The sequence below is a fragment of the Anopheles funestus genome, chromosome 2RL (genome assembly GCF_943734845.2).
Source record: "Anopheles funestus chromosome 2RL, idAnoFuneDA-416_04, whole genome shotgun sequence".
NCBI lineage: Eukaryota > Metazoa > Arthropoda > Insecta > Diptera > Culicidae > Anopheles > Anopheles funestus.
The window spans coordinates 55,275,265-55,294,772 of record NC_064598.1 but is presented as its reverse complement, the minus strand read 5'-3'; the positions used below and the strand labels follow the sequence as shown (position 1 = coordinate 55,294,772).

General features: G+C 45.6%; 6 protein-coding genes across 7 annotated transcripts; 5 read left to right on the top strand and 1 right to left on the bottom strand.

The window, feature by feature from the left end:
* Nucleotides 1-989: 989 nt before the first annotated feature.
* On the top strand, nucleotides 990-3,317 carry LOC125760675 (heat shock protein 70 A1-like). The gene has a single exon (XM_049421041.1). The coding sequence runs from the start codon at nucleotides 1,200-1,202 to the stop codon at nucleotides 3,117-3,119; it is 1,920 nt and encodes a 639-aa protein (XP_049276998.1). The 5' UTR covers nucleotides 990-1,199; the 3' UTR covers nucleotides 3,120-3,317.
* Nucleotides 3,318-4,425: 1,108 nt separating this feature from the next.
* LOC125760674 (heat shock protein 70 A1) lies at nucleotides 4,426-6,752 on the top strand. The gene has a single exon (XM_049421040.1). It carries the CDS (start codon nucleotides 4,638-4,640, stop codon nucleotides 6,555-6,557), a length of 1,920 nt encoding a protein of 639 aa, XP_049276997.1. The 5' UTR covers nucleotides 4,426-4,637; the 3' UTR covers nucleotides 6,558-6,752.
* A 1,154-nt stretch (nucleotides 6,753-7,906) lies between these two features.
* On the top strand, nucleotides 7,907-10,227 carry LOC125760676 (heat shock protein 70 A1-like). The gene has a single exon (XM_049421042.1). The coding sequence runs from the start codon at nucleotides 8,110-8,112 to the stop codon at nucleotides 10,027-10,029; it is 1,920 nt and encodes a 639-aa protein (XP_049276999.1). The 5' UTR covers nucleotides 7,907-8,109; the 3' UTR covers nucleotides 10,030-10,227.
* Nucleotides 10,228-11,345: 1,118 nt separating this feature from the next.
* Nucleotides 11,346-13,527, top strand: LOC125760672 (heat shock protein 70 A1-like). The gene has a single exon (XM_049421037.1). It carries the CDS (start codon nucleotides 11,548-11,550, stop codon nucleotides 13,468-13,470), a length of 1,923 nt encoding a protein of 640 aa, XP_049276994.1. The 5' UTR covers nucleotides 11,346-11,547; the 3' UTR covers nucleotides 13,471-13,527.
* A 371-nt stretch (nucleotides 13,528-13,898) lies between these two features.
* LOC125760678 (myoneurin-like) lies at nucleotides 13,899-16,775 on the bottom strand. The gene is made up of 3 exons (XM_049421044.1): nucleotides 16,161-16,775; nucleotides 14,785-16,076; nucleotides 13,899-14,504 (listed from the first exon to the last, which is right to left on the bottom strand). The coding sequence occupies exons 1-3, from the start codon at nucleotides 16,269-16,271 to the stop codon at nucleotides 14,090-14,092; spliced, it is 1,818 nt and encodes a 605-aa protein (XP_049277001.1). The 5' UTR covers nucleotides 16,272-16,775; the 3' UTR covers nucleotides 13,899-14,089.
* Nucleotides 16,776-17,261: 486 nt separating this feature from the next.
* LOC125760691 (cyclin-dependent kinase 2) lies at nucleotides 17,262-19,055 on the top strand. Of its 2 annotated transcripts, XM_049421065.1 has the most exons (3): nucleotides 17,262-17,396; nucleotides 17,463-17,627; nucleotides 17,701-19,055. In XM_049421065.1, the coding sequence occupies exons 2-3, from the start codon at nucleotides 17,467-17,469 to the stop codon at nucleotides 18,467-18,469; spliced, it is 930 nt and encodes a 309-aa protein (XP_049277022.1). In that variant the 5' UTR covers nucleotides 17,262-17,396; nucleotides 17,463-17,466; the 3' UTR covers nucleotides 18,470-19,055. The 2 variants fall into 2 exon arrangements, with proteins under 2 accessions (XP_049277022.1, XP_049277021.1); XM_049421064.1 differs by having other exon boundaries at nucleotides 17,262-17,627.
* The last annotated feature ends 453 nt before the right edge of the window (nucleotides 19,056-19,508 follow it).

Below are 19,508 nucleotides of genomic sequence, written 5' to 3'. Positions count from 1 at the left end.
AAAGACTTTTTTAACGACTGCTCGACTTTTTCCTCACGATTTGTCCGGTTACCATGACAATTGTTTACACCGTTTTACGGGTTGTCAATTTTTCTGCGTTGCGATTGCAATCCGCCATGACAGTCTTTTAATTCGTCGATAAATTTAAAGACTAGTGGTTAATGTGTTTGGCGATACCTGTCATTATCTGGTATTGTTTTTACACAAGTTGTGCCGTGTGAAACCGCGTGCCGTGTATTCTGTGAAAATAGCACATTATTCGAAGCAGTATTATTACTACTGTTAGGCTTATTGTTAGCTCAAATTAATATAATAATTAATATTATTATTCAAGCAATGAAAGGGAAGAAGAGTCACGTAGACGGGAGCGGAACTAGGATGCAGGAGTACCGCATCTGAGAATCAAGCTATGGATGTTACCCCATGATAATGTAATACATAAGAAAAAAATGCTGATACGCCAGGAATCTATTTGCTTCTATAAACAGTCAATGGTTTAAGTACAGATAGAGCGAATAGACAGAGTGATTTTATGAATCGATGACCATATAATGTTGCCGGTTGGTGTGCATTTCATGCCACACTCTTCTAGTACTTTTCGATCCTTCGAATCTATATTTATCGGTGCATACGCGTTCGTCTAATCGTCTCACTGACAGTACACGAATAATGAGTAAATCTGTGAAGACTAAAAGTACTGTAGGATGAATAAACACTTTTCATAAAACGCTGTCCATTACAACGCACGTCATGGACCAAATGAGAAGAGTAGTGTAGGGGAACATGGCAAACACGCAGGTGGTGGATGGTCAACGCACGGTAGAACATAACTCACCATAACTCACCAAAGAATTAACTCACCATATCCAAGACACACGACTGGCATCGAGCACTGTCGCGTAGCTTCGAGCGGCTTTCGAGTTGCTTCTGGTGGGTTCGAGTAGCTCGGCGATAATTCTAGAAATTGAAAGGTTTCATATATATAAGCGCGCTTCGAGCAGCATGCGTCATTCAGAGAACAACAAACGGAGAGTGAAAAGCAAACGCGCGCCAACTACAGCGTGAGAATCAAGTGTGCAACAATTGAAATTGTGAATTATACGACCGAAATACATAAACTGGTGGGCTTAGACTGGTCAAGAGTGAATCGAAATTGAAGTGAGCTTGGAAATACATTCGTCACACATATTATTGTGAAAATGCCGTCTGCAATTGGAATCGATTTGGGCACGACGTACTCGTGCGTAGGAGTGTTTCAGCATGGAAAGGTGGAAATCATTGCCAACGACCAGGGCAACCGAACGACACCGAGCTATGTTGCCATCTCGGACACGGAGCGGCTTATCGGCGACGCGGCCAAGAATCAGGTGGCCATGAACCCCACAAACACCGTGTTCGATGCCAAACGATTGATCGGACGCCGGTATGACGACCCGAAGATTCAGGCCGATCTGAAACATTGGCCGTTCACGGTAGTGAACGACTGCGGCAAACCAAAGATTCAGGTGGAATTCAAAGGAGAACGCAAGACGTTTGCGCCAGAGGAGATCAGCTCGATGGTGCTGACAAAAATGAAGGAAACGGCCGAAGCATACCTGGGCCACTCGGTGAAGAACGCAGTCATTACAGTTCCAGCCTACTTTAACGACAGCCAGCGACAGGCTACGAAGGACGCCGGTGCCATCGCGGGTCTGAATGTGATGCGCATCATCAACGAACCGACAGCGGCCGCATTGGCTTACGGATTGGATAAGAATCTGAAAGGCGAACGCAACGTGTTGATATTCGATCTGGGCGGAGGAACGTTCGACGTGTCCATACTGACCATCGATGAGGGCTCGCTGTTTGAGGTACGAGCCACTGCCGGGGACACCCACTTGGGAGGCGAAGATTTCGACAACCGAATGGTGGCACACTTCGTAGAGGAATTCAAGCGCAAGTACAAAAAGGACCTATCGAAGAACGCCCGGGCACTGCGACGCCTGAGGACGGCTTGCGAGAGAGCGAAGCGAACGCTTTCCTCCAGCACAGAGGCAACGATCGAGATCGACGCCCTGATGGATGGAATCGACTACTACACGAAAATAAGCCGTGCACGCTTCGAAGAGCTTTGCTCGGATCTATTCCGCTCTACGCTGCATCCGGTGGAGAAAGCCCTCTCGGACGCAAAGATGGACAAGAGCTCTATTCACGACATCGTCCTAGTGGGTGGCTCTACCCGAATTCCGAAAGTACAATCGCTGTTGCAGAACTTCTTCTGCGGCAAATCGTTGAACCTGTCGATCAATCCCGACGAGGCGGTGGCCTACGGTGCGGCGGTCCAAGCGGCTATTCTGAGTGGTGATAAGGATGAAAAGATCCAGGACGTGCTGTTGGTCGATGTGGCTCCACTATCTCTGGGAATCGAAACCGCCGGAGGAGTGATGACGAAGCTGGTCGAGCGCAACTCGCGTATCCCGTGTAAACAGACGCAATCCTTCTCGACCTACGCGGACAACCAGCCGGGTGTATCGATCCAGGTGTTTGAGGGCGAGAGAGCGATGACGAAGGATAACAATCTGCTGGGCCAGTTCGATCTCTCGGGCATTCCGCCGGCACCGCGCGGTGTGCCAAAGATCGAGGTCACGTTCGATTTGGACGCGAACGGCATTCTGAACGTGTCGGCGAAGGAAATGAGCACTGGCAAGGAGAAAAACATTACGATCAAGAACGACAAGGGCCGCTTGTCGCAGGCTGACATCGATCGCATGCTGTCCGATGCGGAGAAATTCCGCGAGGAGGATGAAAAGCAACGGGAGCGTGTTGTCGCGCGCAATCAGCTCGAGGCGTACTGCTTCAGCCTGAAACAATCGCTAGAGTCAGCCGGTTCGAAGCTAAACGAAAGCGACCGCAAAACGGTAGCGGACCGGTGCAACGAGACCCTGCGCTGGATCGATGGGAACAGCATGGCAGAGAAGGAAGAGTACGATCACAAAATGCAAGAGCTTACGCAATCCTGCAGTCCGATCATGACGAAGCTGCATCAGCAATCAGGAGCCGGTCCATCGCCGACCAGTTGTGGACAGCAAGCTGGCGGGTTCGGTGGACGTTCAGGACCAACAGTAGAGGAAGTGGATTAAGAGAAGAAAAATGCGTCCAGTTTCAACGATAATGCCGACAAGGCGAACAAGAAGACTGTGTTAATAACTGTACACAAATATGAATAAGTATTTGAATAGGAAAATAATGTATTACTTATATTATTAAGTTATTTGCTGTATCGCAAGAAATGTTCCTCGTTGAATAAAGGATGATAATTGAAAGTAGAATATGAAAAATGTGTTGAACTTTAATCGTTCTGGGGGTTTACATTATGTTTCACCGTGTATTGGTTGAGAATGGGTTTGTTTTGAAGTAATTTTGAATGCCACGATACACTTTGTTCAATTTAATCATTCCTCCATATTTACAGTTCTTGTAAAGTAAAATAGAAACTAGTAATTGTGCAATGTAAATGTTTTGTGTATCGCTCATAATGTTCCTATCTTCTCCATGTCCATGGTTTTGAACAACTTGTTCAAGCATTTTCACTTTCTCGAAAATAATGGGAAATTACAGTAATGGTGCACTTCCGTCAGGATATTATCTGGTATTGTTTTTACACAAGTTGTGCCGTGTGAAACCGCGTGCCGTGTATTCTGTGAAAATAGCACATTATTCGAAGCAGTATTATTACTACTGTTAGGCTTATTGTTAGCTCAAATTAATATAATAATTAATATTATTATTCAGGCAATGAAAGGGAAGAAGAGTCACGTAGACGGGAGCGGAACTAGGATGCAGGAGTACCGCATCTGAGAATCAAGCTATGGATGTTACCCCATGATAATGTAATACATAAGAAAAAAATGCTGATACGCCAGGAATCTATTTGCTTCTATAAACAGTCAATGGTTTAAGTACAGATAGAGCGAATAGACAGAGTGATTTTATGAATCGATGACCATATAATGTTGCCGGTTGGTGTGCATTTCATGCCACACTCTTCTAGTACTTTTCGATCCTTCGAATCTATATTTATCGGTGCATACGCGTTCGTCTAATCGTCTCACTGACAGTACACGAATAATGAGTAAATCTGTGAAGACTAAAAGTACTGTAGGATGAATAAACACTTTTCATAAAACGCTGTCCATTACAACGCACGTCATGGACCAAATGAGAAGAGTAGTGTAGGGGAACATGGCAAACACGCAGGTGGTGGATGGTCAACGCACGGTAGAACATAACTCACCATAACTCACCAAAGAATTAACTCACCATATCCAAGACACACGACTGGCATCGAGCACTGTCGCGTAGCTTCGAGCGGCTTTCGAGTTGCTTCTGGTGGGTTCGAGTAGCTCGGCGATAATTCTAGAAATTGAAAGGTTTCATATATATAAGCGCGCTTCGAGCAGCATGCGTCATTCAGAGAACAACAAACGGAGAGTGAAAAGCAAACGCGCGCCAACTACAGCGTGAGAATCAAGTGTGCAACAATTGAAATTGTGAATTATACGACCGAAATACATAAACTGGTGGGCTTAGACTGGTCAAGAGTGAATCGAAATTGAAGTGAGCTTGGAAATACATTCGTCACACATATTATTGTGAAAATGCCGTCTGCAATTGGAATCGATTTGGGCACGACGTACTCGTGCGTAGGAGTGTTTCAGCATGGAAAGGTGGAAATCATTGCCAACGACCAGGGCAACCGAACGACACCGAGCTATGTTGCCTTCTCGGACACGGAGCGGCTTATCGGCGACGCGGCCAAGAATCAGGTGGCCATGAACCCCACAAACACCGTGTTCGATGCCAAACGATTGATCGGACGCCGGTATGACGACCCGAAGATTCAGGCCGATCTGAAACATTGGCCGTTCACGGTAGTGAACGACTGCGGCAAACCAAAGATTCAGGTGGAATTCAAAGGAGAACGCAAGACGTTTGCGCCAGAGGAGATCAGCTCGATGGTGCTGACAAAAATGAAGGAAACGGCCGAAGCATACCTGGGTCACTCGGTGAAGAACGCAGTCATTACAGTTCCAGCCTACTTTAACGACAGCCAGCGACAGGCTACGAAGGACGCCGGTGCCATCGCGGGTCTGAATGTGATGCGCATCATCAACGAACCGACAGCGGCCGCATTGGCTTACGGATTGGATAAGAATCTGAAAGGCGAACGCAACGTGTTGATATTCGATCTGGGCGGAGGAACGTTCGACGTGTCCATACTGACCATCGATGAGGGCTCGCTGTTTGAGGTACGAGCCACTGCCGGGGACACCCACTTGGGAGGCGAAGATTTCGACAACCGAATGGTGGCACACTTCGTCGAGGAATTCAAGCGCAAGTACAAAAAGGACCTATCGAAGAACGCCCGGGCACTGCGACGCCTGAGGACGGCTTGCGAGAGAGCGAAGCGAACGCTTTCCTCCAGCACAGAGGCAACGATCGAGATCGACGCCCTGATGGATGGAATCGACTACTACACGAAAATAAGCCGTGCACGCTTCGAAGAGCTTTGCTCGGATCTATTCCGCTCTACGCTGCATCCGGTGGAGAAAGCCCTCTCGGACGCAAAGATGGACAAGAGCTCTATTCACGACATCGTCCTAGTGGGTGGCTCTACCCGGATTCCGAAAGTACAATCGCTGTTGCAGAACTTCTTCTGCGGCAAATCGTTGAACCTGTCGATCAATCCCGACGAGGCGGTGGCCTACGGTGCGGCGGTCCAAGCGGCTATTCTGAGTGGTGATAAGGATGAAAAGATCCAGGACGTGCTGTTGGTCGATGTGGCTCCGCTATCTCTGGGAATCGAAACCGCCGGAGGAGTGATGACGAAGCTGGTCGAGCGCAACTCGCGTATCCCGTGTAAACAGACGCAATCCTTCTCGACCTACGCGGACAACCAGCCGGGTGTATCGATCCAGGTGTTTGAGGGCGAGAGAGCGATGACGAAGGATAACAATCTGCTGGGCCAGTTCGACCTCTCGGGCATTCCTCCGGCACCGCGCGGTGTGCCAAAGATCGAGGTCACGTTCGATTTGGACGCGAACGGCATTCTGAACGTGTCGGCGAAGGAAATGAGCACTGGCAAGGAGAAAAACATCACGATCAAGAACGACAAGGGCCGCTTGTCGCAGGCTGACATCGATCGCATGCTGTCCGATGCGGAGAAATTCCGCGAGGAGGATGAAAAGCAACGGGAGCGTGTTGCCGCGCGCAATCAGCTCGAGGCGTACTGCTTCAGCCTGAAACAATCGCTAGAGTCAGCCGGTTCGAAGCTAAACGAAAGCGACCGCAAAACGGTAGCGGACCGGTGCAACGAGACCCTGCGCTGGATCGATGGGAACAGCATGGCAGAGAAGGAAGAGTACGATCACAAAATGCAAGAGCTTACGCAATCCTGCAGTCCGATCATGACGAAGCTGCATCAGCAATCAGGAGCCGGTCCATCGCCGACCAGTTGTGGACAGCAGGCTGGCGGGTTCGGTGGACGTTCAGGACCAACAGTAGAGGAAGTGGATTAAGAGAAGAAAAATGCGTCCAGTTTCAGCGATAATGCCGACAAGCCGTACAATAAGACTGTGTTAATAACTGTACATACATATGAATAAGTATTTGAATAGGAAAATAATGCATTACTTATATTAGTTAGTTATTTGCTGTATCGCAAGAAATGTTCTTCGTTGAATAAAGGATGATAATTGAAAGTAGAATATGAAAACTGTGTTGAATTTTAATCGTTCTGGGGGTTTCCATTATGTTTTACTATGTATTAGATGAGAATGGGTTAGTTTTGAAGTTATTAACACTATAACAACCTACCACGTACAAGGTTGGAAGTTTCGAATTCCACGATACACTTTGTTCAATATATTCCTCCATATTTACAGTTCTTGTAAAGTAAAATAGAAACTAGTACTTGTGCAATGTAAATGTTTTGTGTACCGCTCATAATGTTCCTATCTTCTCCATATCCATGGTTTTGAACAACTTGTTCAAGCATTTCCACTTTCTCGAAAATAATGGGAAATTACGGGATTGATGCACTTCCGTCAGGATATTATCTGGTATCGTTTTTACACAAGCTGTGCCGTGTGAAACCGCGTGCCGTGTATTATGTGAAAATAGCACATTATTCGAAGCAGTATTATTACTACTGTTAGGCTTATTGTTAGCTCAAATTAATATAATAATTAATATTATTATTCAGGCAATGAAAGGGAAGTCAAGTCACGAAGACGGGAGCGGAACTAGGATGCAGGAGTACCGCATCTGAGAATCAAGCTATGGATGTTATCCCATGATAATGTAATACATAAGAAAAAAATGCTGATACGCCAGGAATCTATTTGCTTCTATAAACAGTCAATGGTTTAAGTACAGATAGAGCGAATAGACAGAGTGATTTTATGAATCGATGACCATATAATGTTGCCGGTTGGTGTGCATTTCATGCCACAATCTTCTAGTACTTTTCGATCCTTCGAATCTATATTTATCGATGCATACGCGTTCGTCTAATCGTCTCACTGACAGTACACGAATAATGAGTAAATCTGTGAAGACTAAAAGTACTGTAGGATGAATAAACACTTTTCATAAAACGCTGTCCATTACAACGCACGTAATGGACCAAATGAGAAGAGTAGTGTAGGGGAACATGGCAAACACGCAGGTGGTGGATGGTCAACGCACGGTACAGCATTAACTCACCATAACTCACCAAAGAATTAACTCACCATATCCAAGACACACGACTGGCATCGAGCACTGTCGCGTAGCTTCGAGCGGCTTTCGAGTTGCTTCTGGTGGGTTCGAGTAGCTCGGCGATAATTCTAGAAATTGAAAGGTTTCATATATATAAGCGCGCTTCGAGCAGCATGCGTCATTCAGAGAACAACAAACGGAGAGTGAAAAGCAAACGCGCGCCAACTACAGCGTGAGAATCAAGTGTGCAACAATTGAAACTGTGAATTATACGACCGAAATACATAAACTGGTGGGCTTATTTGGCCAAGAGTGAATCGAAATTGAAGTGAGCTTGGAAATACATTCGTCACACATATTATTGTGAAAATGCCGTCTGCAATTGGAATCGATTTGGGCACGACGTACTCGTGCGTAGGAGTGTTTCAGCATGGAAAGGTGGAAATCATTGCCAACGACCAGGGCAACCGAACGACACCGAGCTATGTTGCCTTCTCGGACACGGAGCGGCTTATCGGCGACGCGGCCAAGAATCAGGTGGCCATGAACCCCACAAACACCGTGTTCGATGCGAAACGATTGATCGGACGCCGGTATGACGACCCGAAGATTCAGGCCGATCTGAAACACTGGCCGTTCACGGTAGTGAACGACTGCGGCAAACCAAAGATTCAGGTGGAATTCAAAGGAGAACGCAAGACGTTTGCGCCAGAGGAGATCAGCTCGATGGTGCTGACAAAAATGAAGGAAACGGCTGAGGCATACCTGGGTCACTCGGTGAAGAACGCAGTCATTACAGTTCCAGCCTACTTTAACGACAGCCAGCGACAGGCTACGAAGGACGCCGGTGCCATCGCGGGTCTGAATGTGATGCGCATCATCAACGAACCGACAGCGGCCGCATTGGCTTACGGATTGGATAAGAATCTGAAAGGCGAACGCAACGTGTTGATATTCGATCTGGGCGGAGGAACGTTCGACGTGTCCATACTGACCATCGATGAGGGCTCGCTGTTTGAGGTACGAGCCACTGCCGGGGACACCCACTTGGGAGGCGAAGATTTCGACAACCGAATGGTGGCACACTTCGTAGAGGAATTCAAGCGCAAGTACAAAAAGGACCTATCGAAGAACGCCCGGGCACTGCGACGCCTGAGAACGGCTTGCGAGAGAGCGAAGCGAACGCTTTCCTCCAGCACAGAGGCAACGATCGAGATCGACGCCCTGATGGATGGAATCGACTACTACACGAAAATAAGCCGTGCACGCTTCGAAGAGCTTTGCTCGGATCTATTCCGCTCTACGCTGCATCCGGTGGAGAAAGCCCTCTCGGACGCAAAGATGGACAAGAGCTCTATTCACGACATCGTCCTAGTGGGTGGCTCTACCCGCATTCCGAAAGTACAATCGCTGTTGCAGAACTTCTTCTGCGGCAAATCGTTGAACCTGTCGATCAATCCCGACGAGGCGGTGGCCTACGGTGCGGCGATCCAAGCGGCTATTCTGAGTGGTGATAAGGATGAAAAGATCCAGGACGTGCTGTTGGTCGATGTGGCTCCGCTATCTCTGGGAATCGAAACCGCCGGAGGAGTGATGACGAAGCTGGTCGAGCGCAACTCGCGTATCCCGTGTAAACAGACGCAATCCTTCTCGACCTACGCGGACAACCAGCCGGGTGTATCGATCCAGGTGTTTGAGGGCGAGAGAGCGATGACGAAGGATAACAATCTGCTGGGCCAGTTCGATCTCTCGGGCATTCCGCCGGCACCGCGCGGTGTGCCAAAGATCGAGGTCACGTTCGATTTGGACGCGAACGGCATTCTGAACGTGTCGGCGAAGGAAATGAGCACTGGCAAGGAGAAAAACATCACGATCAAGAACGACAAGGGCCGCTTGTCGCAGGCTGACATCGATCGCATGCTGTCCGATGCGGAGAAATTCCGCGAGGAGGATGAAAAGCAACGGGAGCGTGTTGCCGCGCGCAATCAGCTCGAGGCGTACTGCTTCAGCCTGAAACAATCGCTAGAGTCAGCCGGTTCGAAGCTAAACGAAAGCGACCGCAAAACGGTAGCGGACCGGTGCAACGAGACCCTGCGCTGGATCGATGGGAACAGCATGGCAGAGAAGGAAGAGTACGATCACAAAATGCAAGAGCTTACGCAATCCTGCAGTCCGATCATGACGAAGCTGCATCAGCAATCAGGAGCCGGTCCATCGCCGACCAGTTGTGGACAGCAAGCTGGCGGGTTCGGTGGACGTTCAGGACCAACAGTAGAGGAAGTGGATTAAGAGAAGAAAAATGCGTCCAGTTTCAGCGATAATGCCGCCAAGGCGAACAAGAAGACTGTGTTAATAACTGTACACAAATATGAATAAGTATTTGAATAGGAAAATAATGTATTACTTATATTATTAAGTTATTTGCTGTATCGCAAGAAATGTTCCTCGTTGAATAAAGGATGATAATTGAAAGTAGAATATGAAAAATGTGTTGAACTTTAATCGTTCTGGGGGTTTACATTATGTTTCACCGTGTATTGGTTGAGAATGGGTTTGTTTTGAAGTAATTTTGAATGCCACGATACACTTTGTTCAATTTAATCATTCCTCCATATTTACAGTTCTTGTAAAGTAAAATAGAAACTAGTAATTGTGCAATGTAAATGTTTTGTGTACCGCTCATAATGTTCCTATCTTCTCCATATCCATGGTTTTGAACAACTTGTTCAAGCATTTCCACTTTCTCGAAAATAATGGGAAATTACGGGATTGATGCACTTCCGTCAGGATATTATCTGGTATCGTTTTTACACAAGCTGTGCCGTGTGAAACCGCGTGCCGTGTATTATGTGAAAATAGCACATTATTCGAAGCAGTATTATTACTACTGTTAGGCTTATTGTTAGCTCAAATTAATATAATAATTAATATTATTATTCAGGCAATGAAAGGGAAGTCAAGTCACGAAGACGGGAGCGGAACTAGGATGCAGGAGTACCGCATCTGAGAATCAAGCTATGGATGTTATCCCATGATAATGTAATACATAAGAAAAAAATGCTGATACGCCAGGAATCTATTTGCTTCTATAAACAGTCAATGGTTTAAGTACAGATAGAGCGAATAGACAGAGTGATTTTATGAATCGATGACCATATAATGTTGCCGGTTGGTGTGCATTTCATGCCACACTCTTCTAGTACTTTTCGATCCTTCGAATCTATATTTATCGGTGCATACGCGTTCGTCTAATCGTCTCACTGACAGTACACGAATAATGAGTAAATCTGTGAAGACTAAAAGTACTGTAGGATGAATAAACACTTTTCATAAAACGCTGTCCATTACAACGCACGTAATGGACCAAATGAGAAGAGTAGTGTAGGGGAACATGGCAAACACGCAGGTGGTGGATGGTCAACGCACGGTACAGCATTAACTCACCATAACTCACCAAAGAATTAACTCACCATATCCAAGACACACGACTGGCATCGAGCACTGTCGCGTAGCTTCGAGCGGCTTTCGAGTTGCTTCTGGTGGGTTCGAGTAGCTCGGCGATAATTCTAGAAATTGAAAGGTTTCATATATATAAGCGCGCTTCGAGCAGGACGCGTCATTCAGAGAACAACAAACGGAGAGTGAAAAGCAAACGCGCGCCAACTACAGCGTGAGAATCAAGTGTGCAACAATTGAAACTGTGAATTATACGACCGAAATACATAAACTGGTGGGCTTATTTGGCCAAGAGTGAATCGAAATTGAAGTGAGCTTGGAAATACATTCGTCACACATATTATTGTGAAAATGCCGTCTGCAATTGGAATCGATTTGGGCACGACGTACTCGTGCGTAGGAGTGTTTCAGCATGGAAAGGTGGAAATCATTGCCAACGACCAGGGCAACCGAACGACACCGAGCTATGTTGCCTTCTCGGACACGGAGCGGCTTATCGGCGACGCGGCCAAGAATCAGGTGGCCATGAACCCCACAAACACCGTGTTCGATGCGAAACGATTGATCGGACGCCGGTATGACGACCCGAAGATTCAGGCCGATCTGAAACACTGGCCGTTCACGGTAGTGAACGACTGCGGCAAACCAAAGATTCAGGTGGAATTCAAAGGAGAACGCAAGACGTTTGCGCCAGAGGAGATCAGCTCGATGGTGCTGACAAAAATGAAGGAAACGGCTGAGGCATACCTGGGCCACTCGGTGAAGAACGCAGTCATTACAGTTCCAGCCTACTTTAACGACAGCCAGCGACAGGCTACGAAGGACGCCGGTGCCATCGCGGGTCTGAATGTGATGCGCATCATCAACGAACCGACAGCGGCCGCATTGGCTTACGGATTGGACAAGAATCTGAAAGGCGAACGCAACGTGTTGATATTCGATCTGGGCGGAGGAACGTTCGACGTGTCCATACTGACCATCGATGAAGGCTCGCTGTTTGAGGTACGAGCCACTGCCGGGGACACCCACTTGGGAGGCGAAGATTTCGACAACCGAATGGTGGCACACTTCGTAGAGGAATTCAAGCGCAAGTACAAAAAGGACCTATCGAAGAACGCCCGGGCACTGCGACGCCTGAGGACGGCTTGCGAGAGAGCGAAGCGAACGCTTTCCTCCAGCACAGAGGCAACGATCGAGATCGACGCCCTGATGGATGGAATCGACTACTACACGAAAATAAGCCGTGCACGCTTCGAAGAGCTTTGCTCGGATCTATTCCGCTCTACGCTGCATCCGGTGGAGAAAGTCCTCTCGGACGCAAAGATGGACAAGAGCTCTATTCACGACATCGTCCTAGTGGGTGGCTCTACCCGCATTCCGAAAGTACAATCGCTGTTGCAGAACTTCTTCTGCGGCAAATCGTTGAACCTGTCGATCAATCCCGACGAGGCGGTGGCCTACGGTGCGGCGATCCAAGCGGCTATTCTGAGTGGTGATAAGGATGAAAAGATCCAGGACGTGCTGTTGGTCGATGTGGCTCCGCTATCTCTGGGAATCGAAACCGCCGGAGGAGTGATGACGAAGCTGGTCGAGCGCAACTCGCGTATCCCGTGTAAACAGACGCAATCCTTCTCGACCTACGCGGACAACCAGCCGGGTGTATCGATCCAGGTGTTTGAGGGCGAGAGAGCGATGACGAAGGATAACAATCTGCTGGGCCAGTTCGATCTCTCGGGCATTCCGCCGGCACCGCGCGGTGTGCCAAAGATCGAGGTCACGTTCGATTTGGACGCGAACGGCATTCTGAACGTGTCGGCGAAGGAAATGAGCACTGGCAAGGAGAAAAACATCACGATCAAGAACGACAAGGGCCGCTTGTCGCAGGCTGACATCGATCGCATGCTGTCCGATGCGGAGAAATTCCGCGAGGAGGATGAAAAGCAACGGGAGCGTGTTGCCGCGCGCAATCAGCTCGAGGCGTACTGCTTCAGCCTGAAACAATCGCTAGAGTCAGCCGGTTCGAAGCTAAACGAAAGCGACCGCAAAACGGTAGCGGACCGGTGCAACGAGACCCTGCGCTGGATCGATGGGAACAGCATGATGGCAGAGAAGGAAGAGTACGATCACAAAATGCAAGAGCTTACGCAATCCTGCAGTCCGATCATGACGAAGCTGCATCAGCAATCAGGAGCCGGTCCATCGCCGACCAGTTGTGGACAGCAGGCTGGCGGGTTCGGTGGACGTTCAGGATCAACAGTAGAGGAAGTGGATTAAGAGAAGAAAAATGCGTCCAGTTTCAGTGATAATGCCGACAAGGCGAACAAGAAGACTGTGTTAATAACTGTACATAAATATGAACAGGTATTTGAATAGGAAAATAATGCATTACTAACATTAGTAGACGAATTAAACTATTAAGAATGTATCCTTACAATCTGCCAAGTCTTTAATGCTAATAAATTGTTAATACGTCAAATATTAAGTAATTACGGCTATGGATAATAAGAAAATTACTAATAAATGTGTCAAAACTGATCTCTGTTTCATACTAATCTACCGATAAAAAACGATAGGAAGGAAGGAACGATAAAATGTAAAGAATTCTAATCTAATTTACAGAATCAACTGTTTGAAGATGACACCAAAAAAGGGGAAAAATTTGATGTTAGAAATTATCGCCTATAAAACAAGCAAAAATAAAATCTGTTGGGAAATAATGAAAACTCTCATATATTTTATAGACTATTTGATTGTGATTGATGTTAGTGGCCTGGCCATTTTCTTACGATGTATTATTACAATAAAAATAAGTATGATTTAAAAAAAAAGATTTCCAACACTGTCGTTTGGTGGTTGCAAAGGGTGGATGGCGAGATTAAGCATTGTTGTGCTGTTATTCTACATCGATTAGCTCCTGGTGTTGTTCTGGTTGATCGATTTTCATATCTTCATTGCTTTCTCCAAATTCATCATCTTCGTCTGATTCCTCGAGACGCTGAATATTATAGCGCACGATGTTTTTCTCCGTGTTCACCACCTCCACTTCCTCCGGGTCCGGTTCCGGATACTGTATGACCCAATCCTTCTGCAACGTAGTATCGATACCATGGTCCTTCACGATATGCTCCTTTGCCATATGACGATACCGAAAACTCTTGTTGCAAACGGAACACACGTACGGGAAGGATTTCGTGTGCGTTCGCATGTGAACCTTCAGCTGGAAGTTGCTGAAAAAGCGCATTGCACACACATGGCAAGGAAAGTTTCGTTCCCCAGTATGATAGAACCGATGCTGCTTCAACCGGGACCTGTTGTTTAGAGAAGAGGTACAAACAACAGTGAGTTATTATTACAGTACGTTAATGTTACACGTACGAAACTAGCTGTATAGGCGGATTGTATACTTTAATCGACGGTTTGATAGATATTGTCAAAAAAATGTTGTAAGAAATCGACAAAACCAATATGACAAATAAGAAAAGAAAAGGGCCCTTTGTGCCTAATGCAACTCAAAAGTGTGTCTCGAATAGTATCGATAATTAATTTCCATCAATAGCTTATTAACAGCTTCGAGCGTTCTTTGCTTACCTTGTAGTAAACATTTTTCCGCAAATGTCACAACTAAATTTGGGCTCTACGTGAGTTTCTCTTATGTGTCCCAAAAGGTCACGACGCGCTTTATACTCTTTGCCACACGTTCCGCAAGCAAACGTTTCCGATCCATGACGACAGCGAACGTGCAAACGACATGCATGTTTGCAGTGGAAGCGCGAGGTGCACCCTTCAACCGGGCATCCGTATGGGCGACGTCCTGAATGTCGATTCATGTGTCCTTCTAATCGGTTGCGTTCGATCTTTTTGCCACAGACGTTACACTCGGTCAGAAGCGATTTGTAGAGTTCTCTGCCAGAGATTTTGGTTCGTCGTCTGCGTCGTGTTTCCTGAACCTGTCGTATCGGTTTTGGATCACCAGCATTGTTCGTGCCTTCCATGCTCTCAGCTGTCTCGAAGTCTTCCAAGGTATTCGTAGCATGTACCGGGTAATTAACATCCTTATCATCCGAACCTAGATCTTCTGGAACTTCAAAAGTGTTTTGATGCGTAGTGTCAGCGGCTATCAATTCGATGGTTTCCTTTGTAGCGACATTCTGTTCTTCTTGTAGATTTGTTAACTCTTCTAAACTTTCCGTTTCGCCTTGTGATTGTATGTCGGTTTCCAGTACTTCCAATTCAAGATTTTCTGAAGCGGCAGACGCAGGCCTGTTATCTTCCGACAACGACACTTGCGTTTGGTCGATCACTTCAATCTCTTCTCTTTCTGGAGGTTCATACGACTGGTCACTTTTAACGTCCAAAGACGTTGCGTTATGCCGAGTTGCAGCTACCGTAAGAGCAACTTCAGTAGACGGACGACGATCTGTTACGGGAGAAGGCGAAGTGGCGAGTTGACGCGGAACACTTGGTTCCACAGATGGTCGATCACAAGAAAGTGAACGAGGAGAATGCGTTACGTGCCGAGTGGTACCGATTTGGGGATCAGTTTGCTTAACTGTGGAGCAGGCACGCTTCAACGAAACAGACTCTTTGTGCGATCTGACGTTTCCACCATCGGAACTCGATGTATCAGTCTTGCTTCTAGCTCGTTTCTCATTTTCACGACGGGGTCGTTTTGTGGGATGAATATATCTTGGAGTTTCATGCTGCGATAAAATAACTTGCACCAACGGTTGCCTGTCTATGCGAAGAAAGTTGTTCGAACGCCTGATGAACAGCTTAGCTTGCACAGCTAGATAGAAATCACGATATTTCTGCACATTCTTCACTTTATTTGTACAGCGTCGGCATATGGCTCTGGGCAAGGTGCTATCGCTGAGATTGATCTGAAAGGAACACAAAAACATAATCGACCGGTCTTTGTTTGATGTATGTAGCAACAATCTAATTCTCGCATCCATTACGCTTACGTGTATCCCAAAACAGGCACCAATTTTGCGCACCATTTCTGCATTCAGAGGTTTAACACTTCTATAGCTCATGCACAGTCGGCATTCTCTCGTATGGGGTATTCCTTCCATAGTTGCAAACTAATTATTGATTTGATTATTTTTCACTTTTAAACCACAACTTTCCGAGCCGGACGTACGATTGTTTTCGTAACATGGAAAGGAACGAGCGAGGCAAATGACCAAATGTCTCGTAAAATTAAAAACAACAACAAGGAAAGGAACGCGATTTTAGTGGAATTTTGACGGGGCGGCTTTTTGCGTACGTCTGATGTGCTCGAGAAATCTTTCGAGCAGTTTATCTTGATTAATATTAAGCGGTGTTTACATGTGTCAGGAATCTGGTGAGAATTATTCGGGAATTAAAAAAAAATAGAATAGATAACGGTACCCCGTAACGTTATACAAATTTTATAGAAATTCCATTACTTAAATAACAAACAGCAATAAAATAGAGATATATTTTAAAACTATCAATTCTGGAAATGGCCTGATTGGTAATGTATGCAACGGAACGCCAAGCATCCGGTTCCTGTTAATTTGAATGTCGGATTATCCATGTAGCTAAAAAATGACAGTTTCAAGAGCGATTTGACATATTAATAGTAAAAATGATGACTGCATAAAACAAAGGCTTCAATAGTGAATAATACAATACGCACAAGTTTATATAAAGAACACATATTTCTTTTACAACAATAAATGTCCAAACTGTACTTAAAACCGAGCACTTGAGAAAAAACACAGCCATGCAAACATGATTGACAACAGAAAATACACCTATTATCCGTGTTATCGGCTTATCAGCTCTCAGCAATCAGCAATCTATTTTGGATTGCTCTCCGTTCGACTGGGATTTTTACACTATAGTGTATTGGCTCGAATAGCTACTTTTCGATAGTGTTTTCGTTCGTAGCAGCAACAAAAAAATAAGAATCCGTGTGCATTAAAGCATTAAAATTGTTATCTAATTCGTATCTGCTTCTTTGCTCGTTTGCAGCTGCTTTTACGTAAATCTGAACGCTCCTTCATCGGTGGCAGCTGCTCGAATCGTGTTAAAATTTACTGTCATCTATCTGTTGCTTATTTTGATGATGCTTTCCCTTTGTGCATCACTGTCAGTTTTGGCGCCCAAACAGGGTACAAAACAGAAGAAACGTTTAAAAATCAAAAGTTAAATTTTGTTTCCAAGTTCAAGTAATTTAATTTTTGATAAGCGTATTATTTCTGCACATTTGATAATATTAGTTATCTTTTCGCTAGTGTAATGCTACTTAAATACACACCGGTGGAAGCACAAAACATGCAAAGAGTGGGAGTGTACGATCGAGTGGACAAAATCGGTGAAGGTACATACGGTGTTGTATACAAAGCGAAAGATATTCGTAACCAAAAGAATGTCGCTTTGAAACGCATACGATTAGAAAGGTATGTTGGCAAATCAGTTTGTTTTGTTTAAAGCGCCGCGTTACTCCTATCAACGAATATTTTGTCATTGCAGCGAAACGGAAGGCATACCGTCAACGGCCATGCGCGAAATTTCACTGTTGCGCGATCTAAAGCATCATTCAATAGTGGAATTGTTTGATGTAATCATCTCCGAAAACAGCATTTATATGGTGTTTGAGTATCTGGACATGGATCTGAAGAAAATGCTTGATCGCCATAAAAGCAGTTTTACGGCGATGCTTGTAAAAAGCTATATGCATCAAATGCTGGATGCTATCGCGTACTGCCATTTGAATCGTATCCTTCACCGCGATCTTAAGCCGCAAAATTTACTCATCGATCGTGAAGGTCACATAAAGCTAGCAGATTTTGGGTTAGCACGAGCAGTCAACTTTCCTATAAGAATATATACGCACGAGGTGGTCACCTTGTGGTATAGGGCACCGGAGATATTGCTTGGGACTAAGTTTTATTGCGTTGGCGTTGACACCTGGAGTTTGGGATGCATTTTTGCTGAAATGATTCTGAAACGACCGCTCTTTCCTGGAGACAGTGAGATTGATCAACTGTTTAAGATATTTCGCCAAATGGGAACACCGGATGAATCGAGCTGGCCCGGCGTTTCACATCTACCGGATTACAAAGAATCATTTCCCTACTGGGAAGCGCAACCCCTACCGAATGAAATGCAGCATGACCTCGACGCACATAAGCTTTTTTGGGAATTGATGCACTACGATCCAACGAAACGGCTTGCTCCAAAAAGTGCAATGATGCACCCGTATTTTGATAACGTTTGCCTGGTACCGCCAGAACTTTAATGCTTTCGTATTGACTATTTTAACATTGCTCACAATGCTACTAGCTAACATGATCTCACAGTTTCGACCCTGAAATGCATGGTGTAGTGTGCCGTATATGGGTTTTAAAACTTTACTTTCTCAGCGACACTGATCACAAATTAATCTTGACTATTGATCGATACTGAACCAGGGAAACTGGACTATAAACATCATCAACAGTAATCAATGTCAATATTGTTTGAAAGTGCGCTCGGAACATAATCGTTGTTATCATTACGAAATATGTACGTTTTAGGTCTGTTAGGTCTACTTTAATGTATTAACAGTGTTAGAAAATATGTAAATGGATAATTTGGCTGAAACGAAACTATATTTCTTATGACATGTCTGTACTATGGTTCCCGACATTCTAATATCATATACCATAGAAGCGACTTAACCGTGCAAATAGACGTAGAGCGACATTTCTCACCGCGATGAGATTTAAAAGCGGTAAAGAATTCAAACCTGATGATGCATGTTGGTTCGTTCACACGAATTCCGTCATGGCGCCTTTTGATGAACAATAAATAATTAAGTTTACCGTCAACTTATACTTTTTTTTTATTTTTCTTATAATCGATACCTGTCGTGTAGGACGGGTGCAGCAGCAACAAAGATGGTGAAAGCGAGGACGCCTGAGTAGTCTGCTTGACTCTTAAGAAAATATGATGTGTTCAAGTAGTACAAGTATCATATTCATGAAATGTAACTAGACATGTAGTAGGCACGATTTCCCTAAACCATGCGGCTTCGGATTTCGCTGCTTATGTTCTTGTCCGAAGTTACGATCGTACCAAAGTAACAGAACTGTTCTATCACCTCGAGATCGTCAACGTCAACACCCTGCTTCCGAGTCGATTTCTATCGCGGTATTTTGTCTTCGTCGCATAAATCTTCATTTCAATCCTATCTTATTCAAACGGCCTCCCGTTTCAGTCGGGTGCCGGGTGAAATTGGAAGGAACGGTCGAAAATCGTACCCGTATGTCGAAGTCTGCCAGAGGGATGTTAAACAG

Bases quoted from the DNA above. Each gene is read 5' to 3' on its own strand.
- LOC125760675 (XM_049421041.1), top strand. From the start codon at position 1,200: ATGCCGTCTGCAATTGGAATCGATTTGGGCACGACGTACTCGTGCGTA.
- LOC125760691 (XM_049421065.1), top strand. From the start codon at position 17,467: ATGCTACTTAAATACACACCGGTGGAAGCACAAAACATGCAAAGAGTG. The intron at 17,628-17,700 runs GTATGTTGGCAA...TTGTCATTGCAG, and splicing joins AAACGCATACGATTAGAAAG to CGAAACGGAAGGCATACCGT.
- LOC125760674 (XM_049421040.1), top strand. From the start codon at position 4,638: ATGCCGTCTGCAATTGGAATCGATTTGGGCACGACGTACTCGTGCGTA.
- LOC125760678 (XM_049421044.1), bottom strand. From the start codon at position 16,271: ATGGAAGGAATACCCCATACGAGAGAATGCCGACTGTGCATGAGCTAT. The intron at 16,077-16,160 runs GTAAGCGTAATG...TGTTCCTTTCAG, and splicing joins GTGCCTGTTTTGGGATACAC to ATCAATCTCAGCGATAGCAC. The intron at 14,505-14,784 runs GTAAGCAAAGAA...TCTAAACAACAG, and splicing joins GGAAAAATGTTTACTACAAG to GTCCCGGTTGAAGCAGCATC.
- LOC125760672 (XM_049421037.1), top strand. From the start codon at position 11,548: ATGCCGTCTGCAATTGGAATCGATTTGGGCACGACGTACTCGTGCGTA.
- LOC125760676 (XM_049421042.1), top strand. From the start codon at position 8,110: ATGCCGTCTGCAATTGGAATCGATTTGGGCACGACGTACTCGTGCGTA.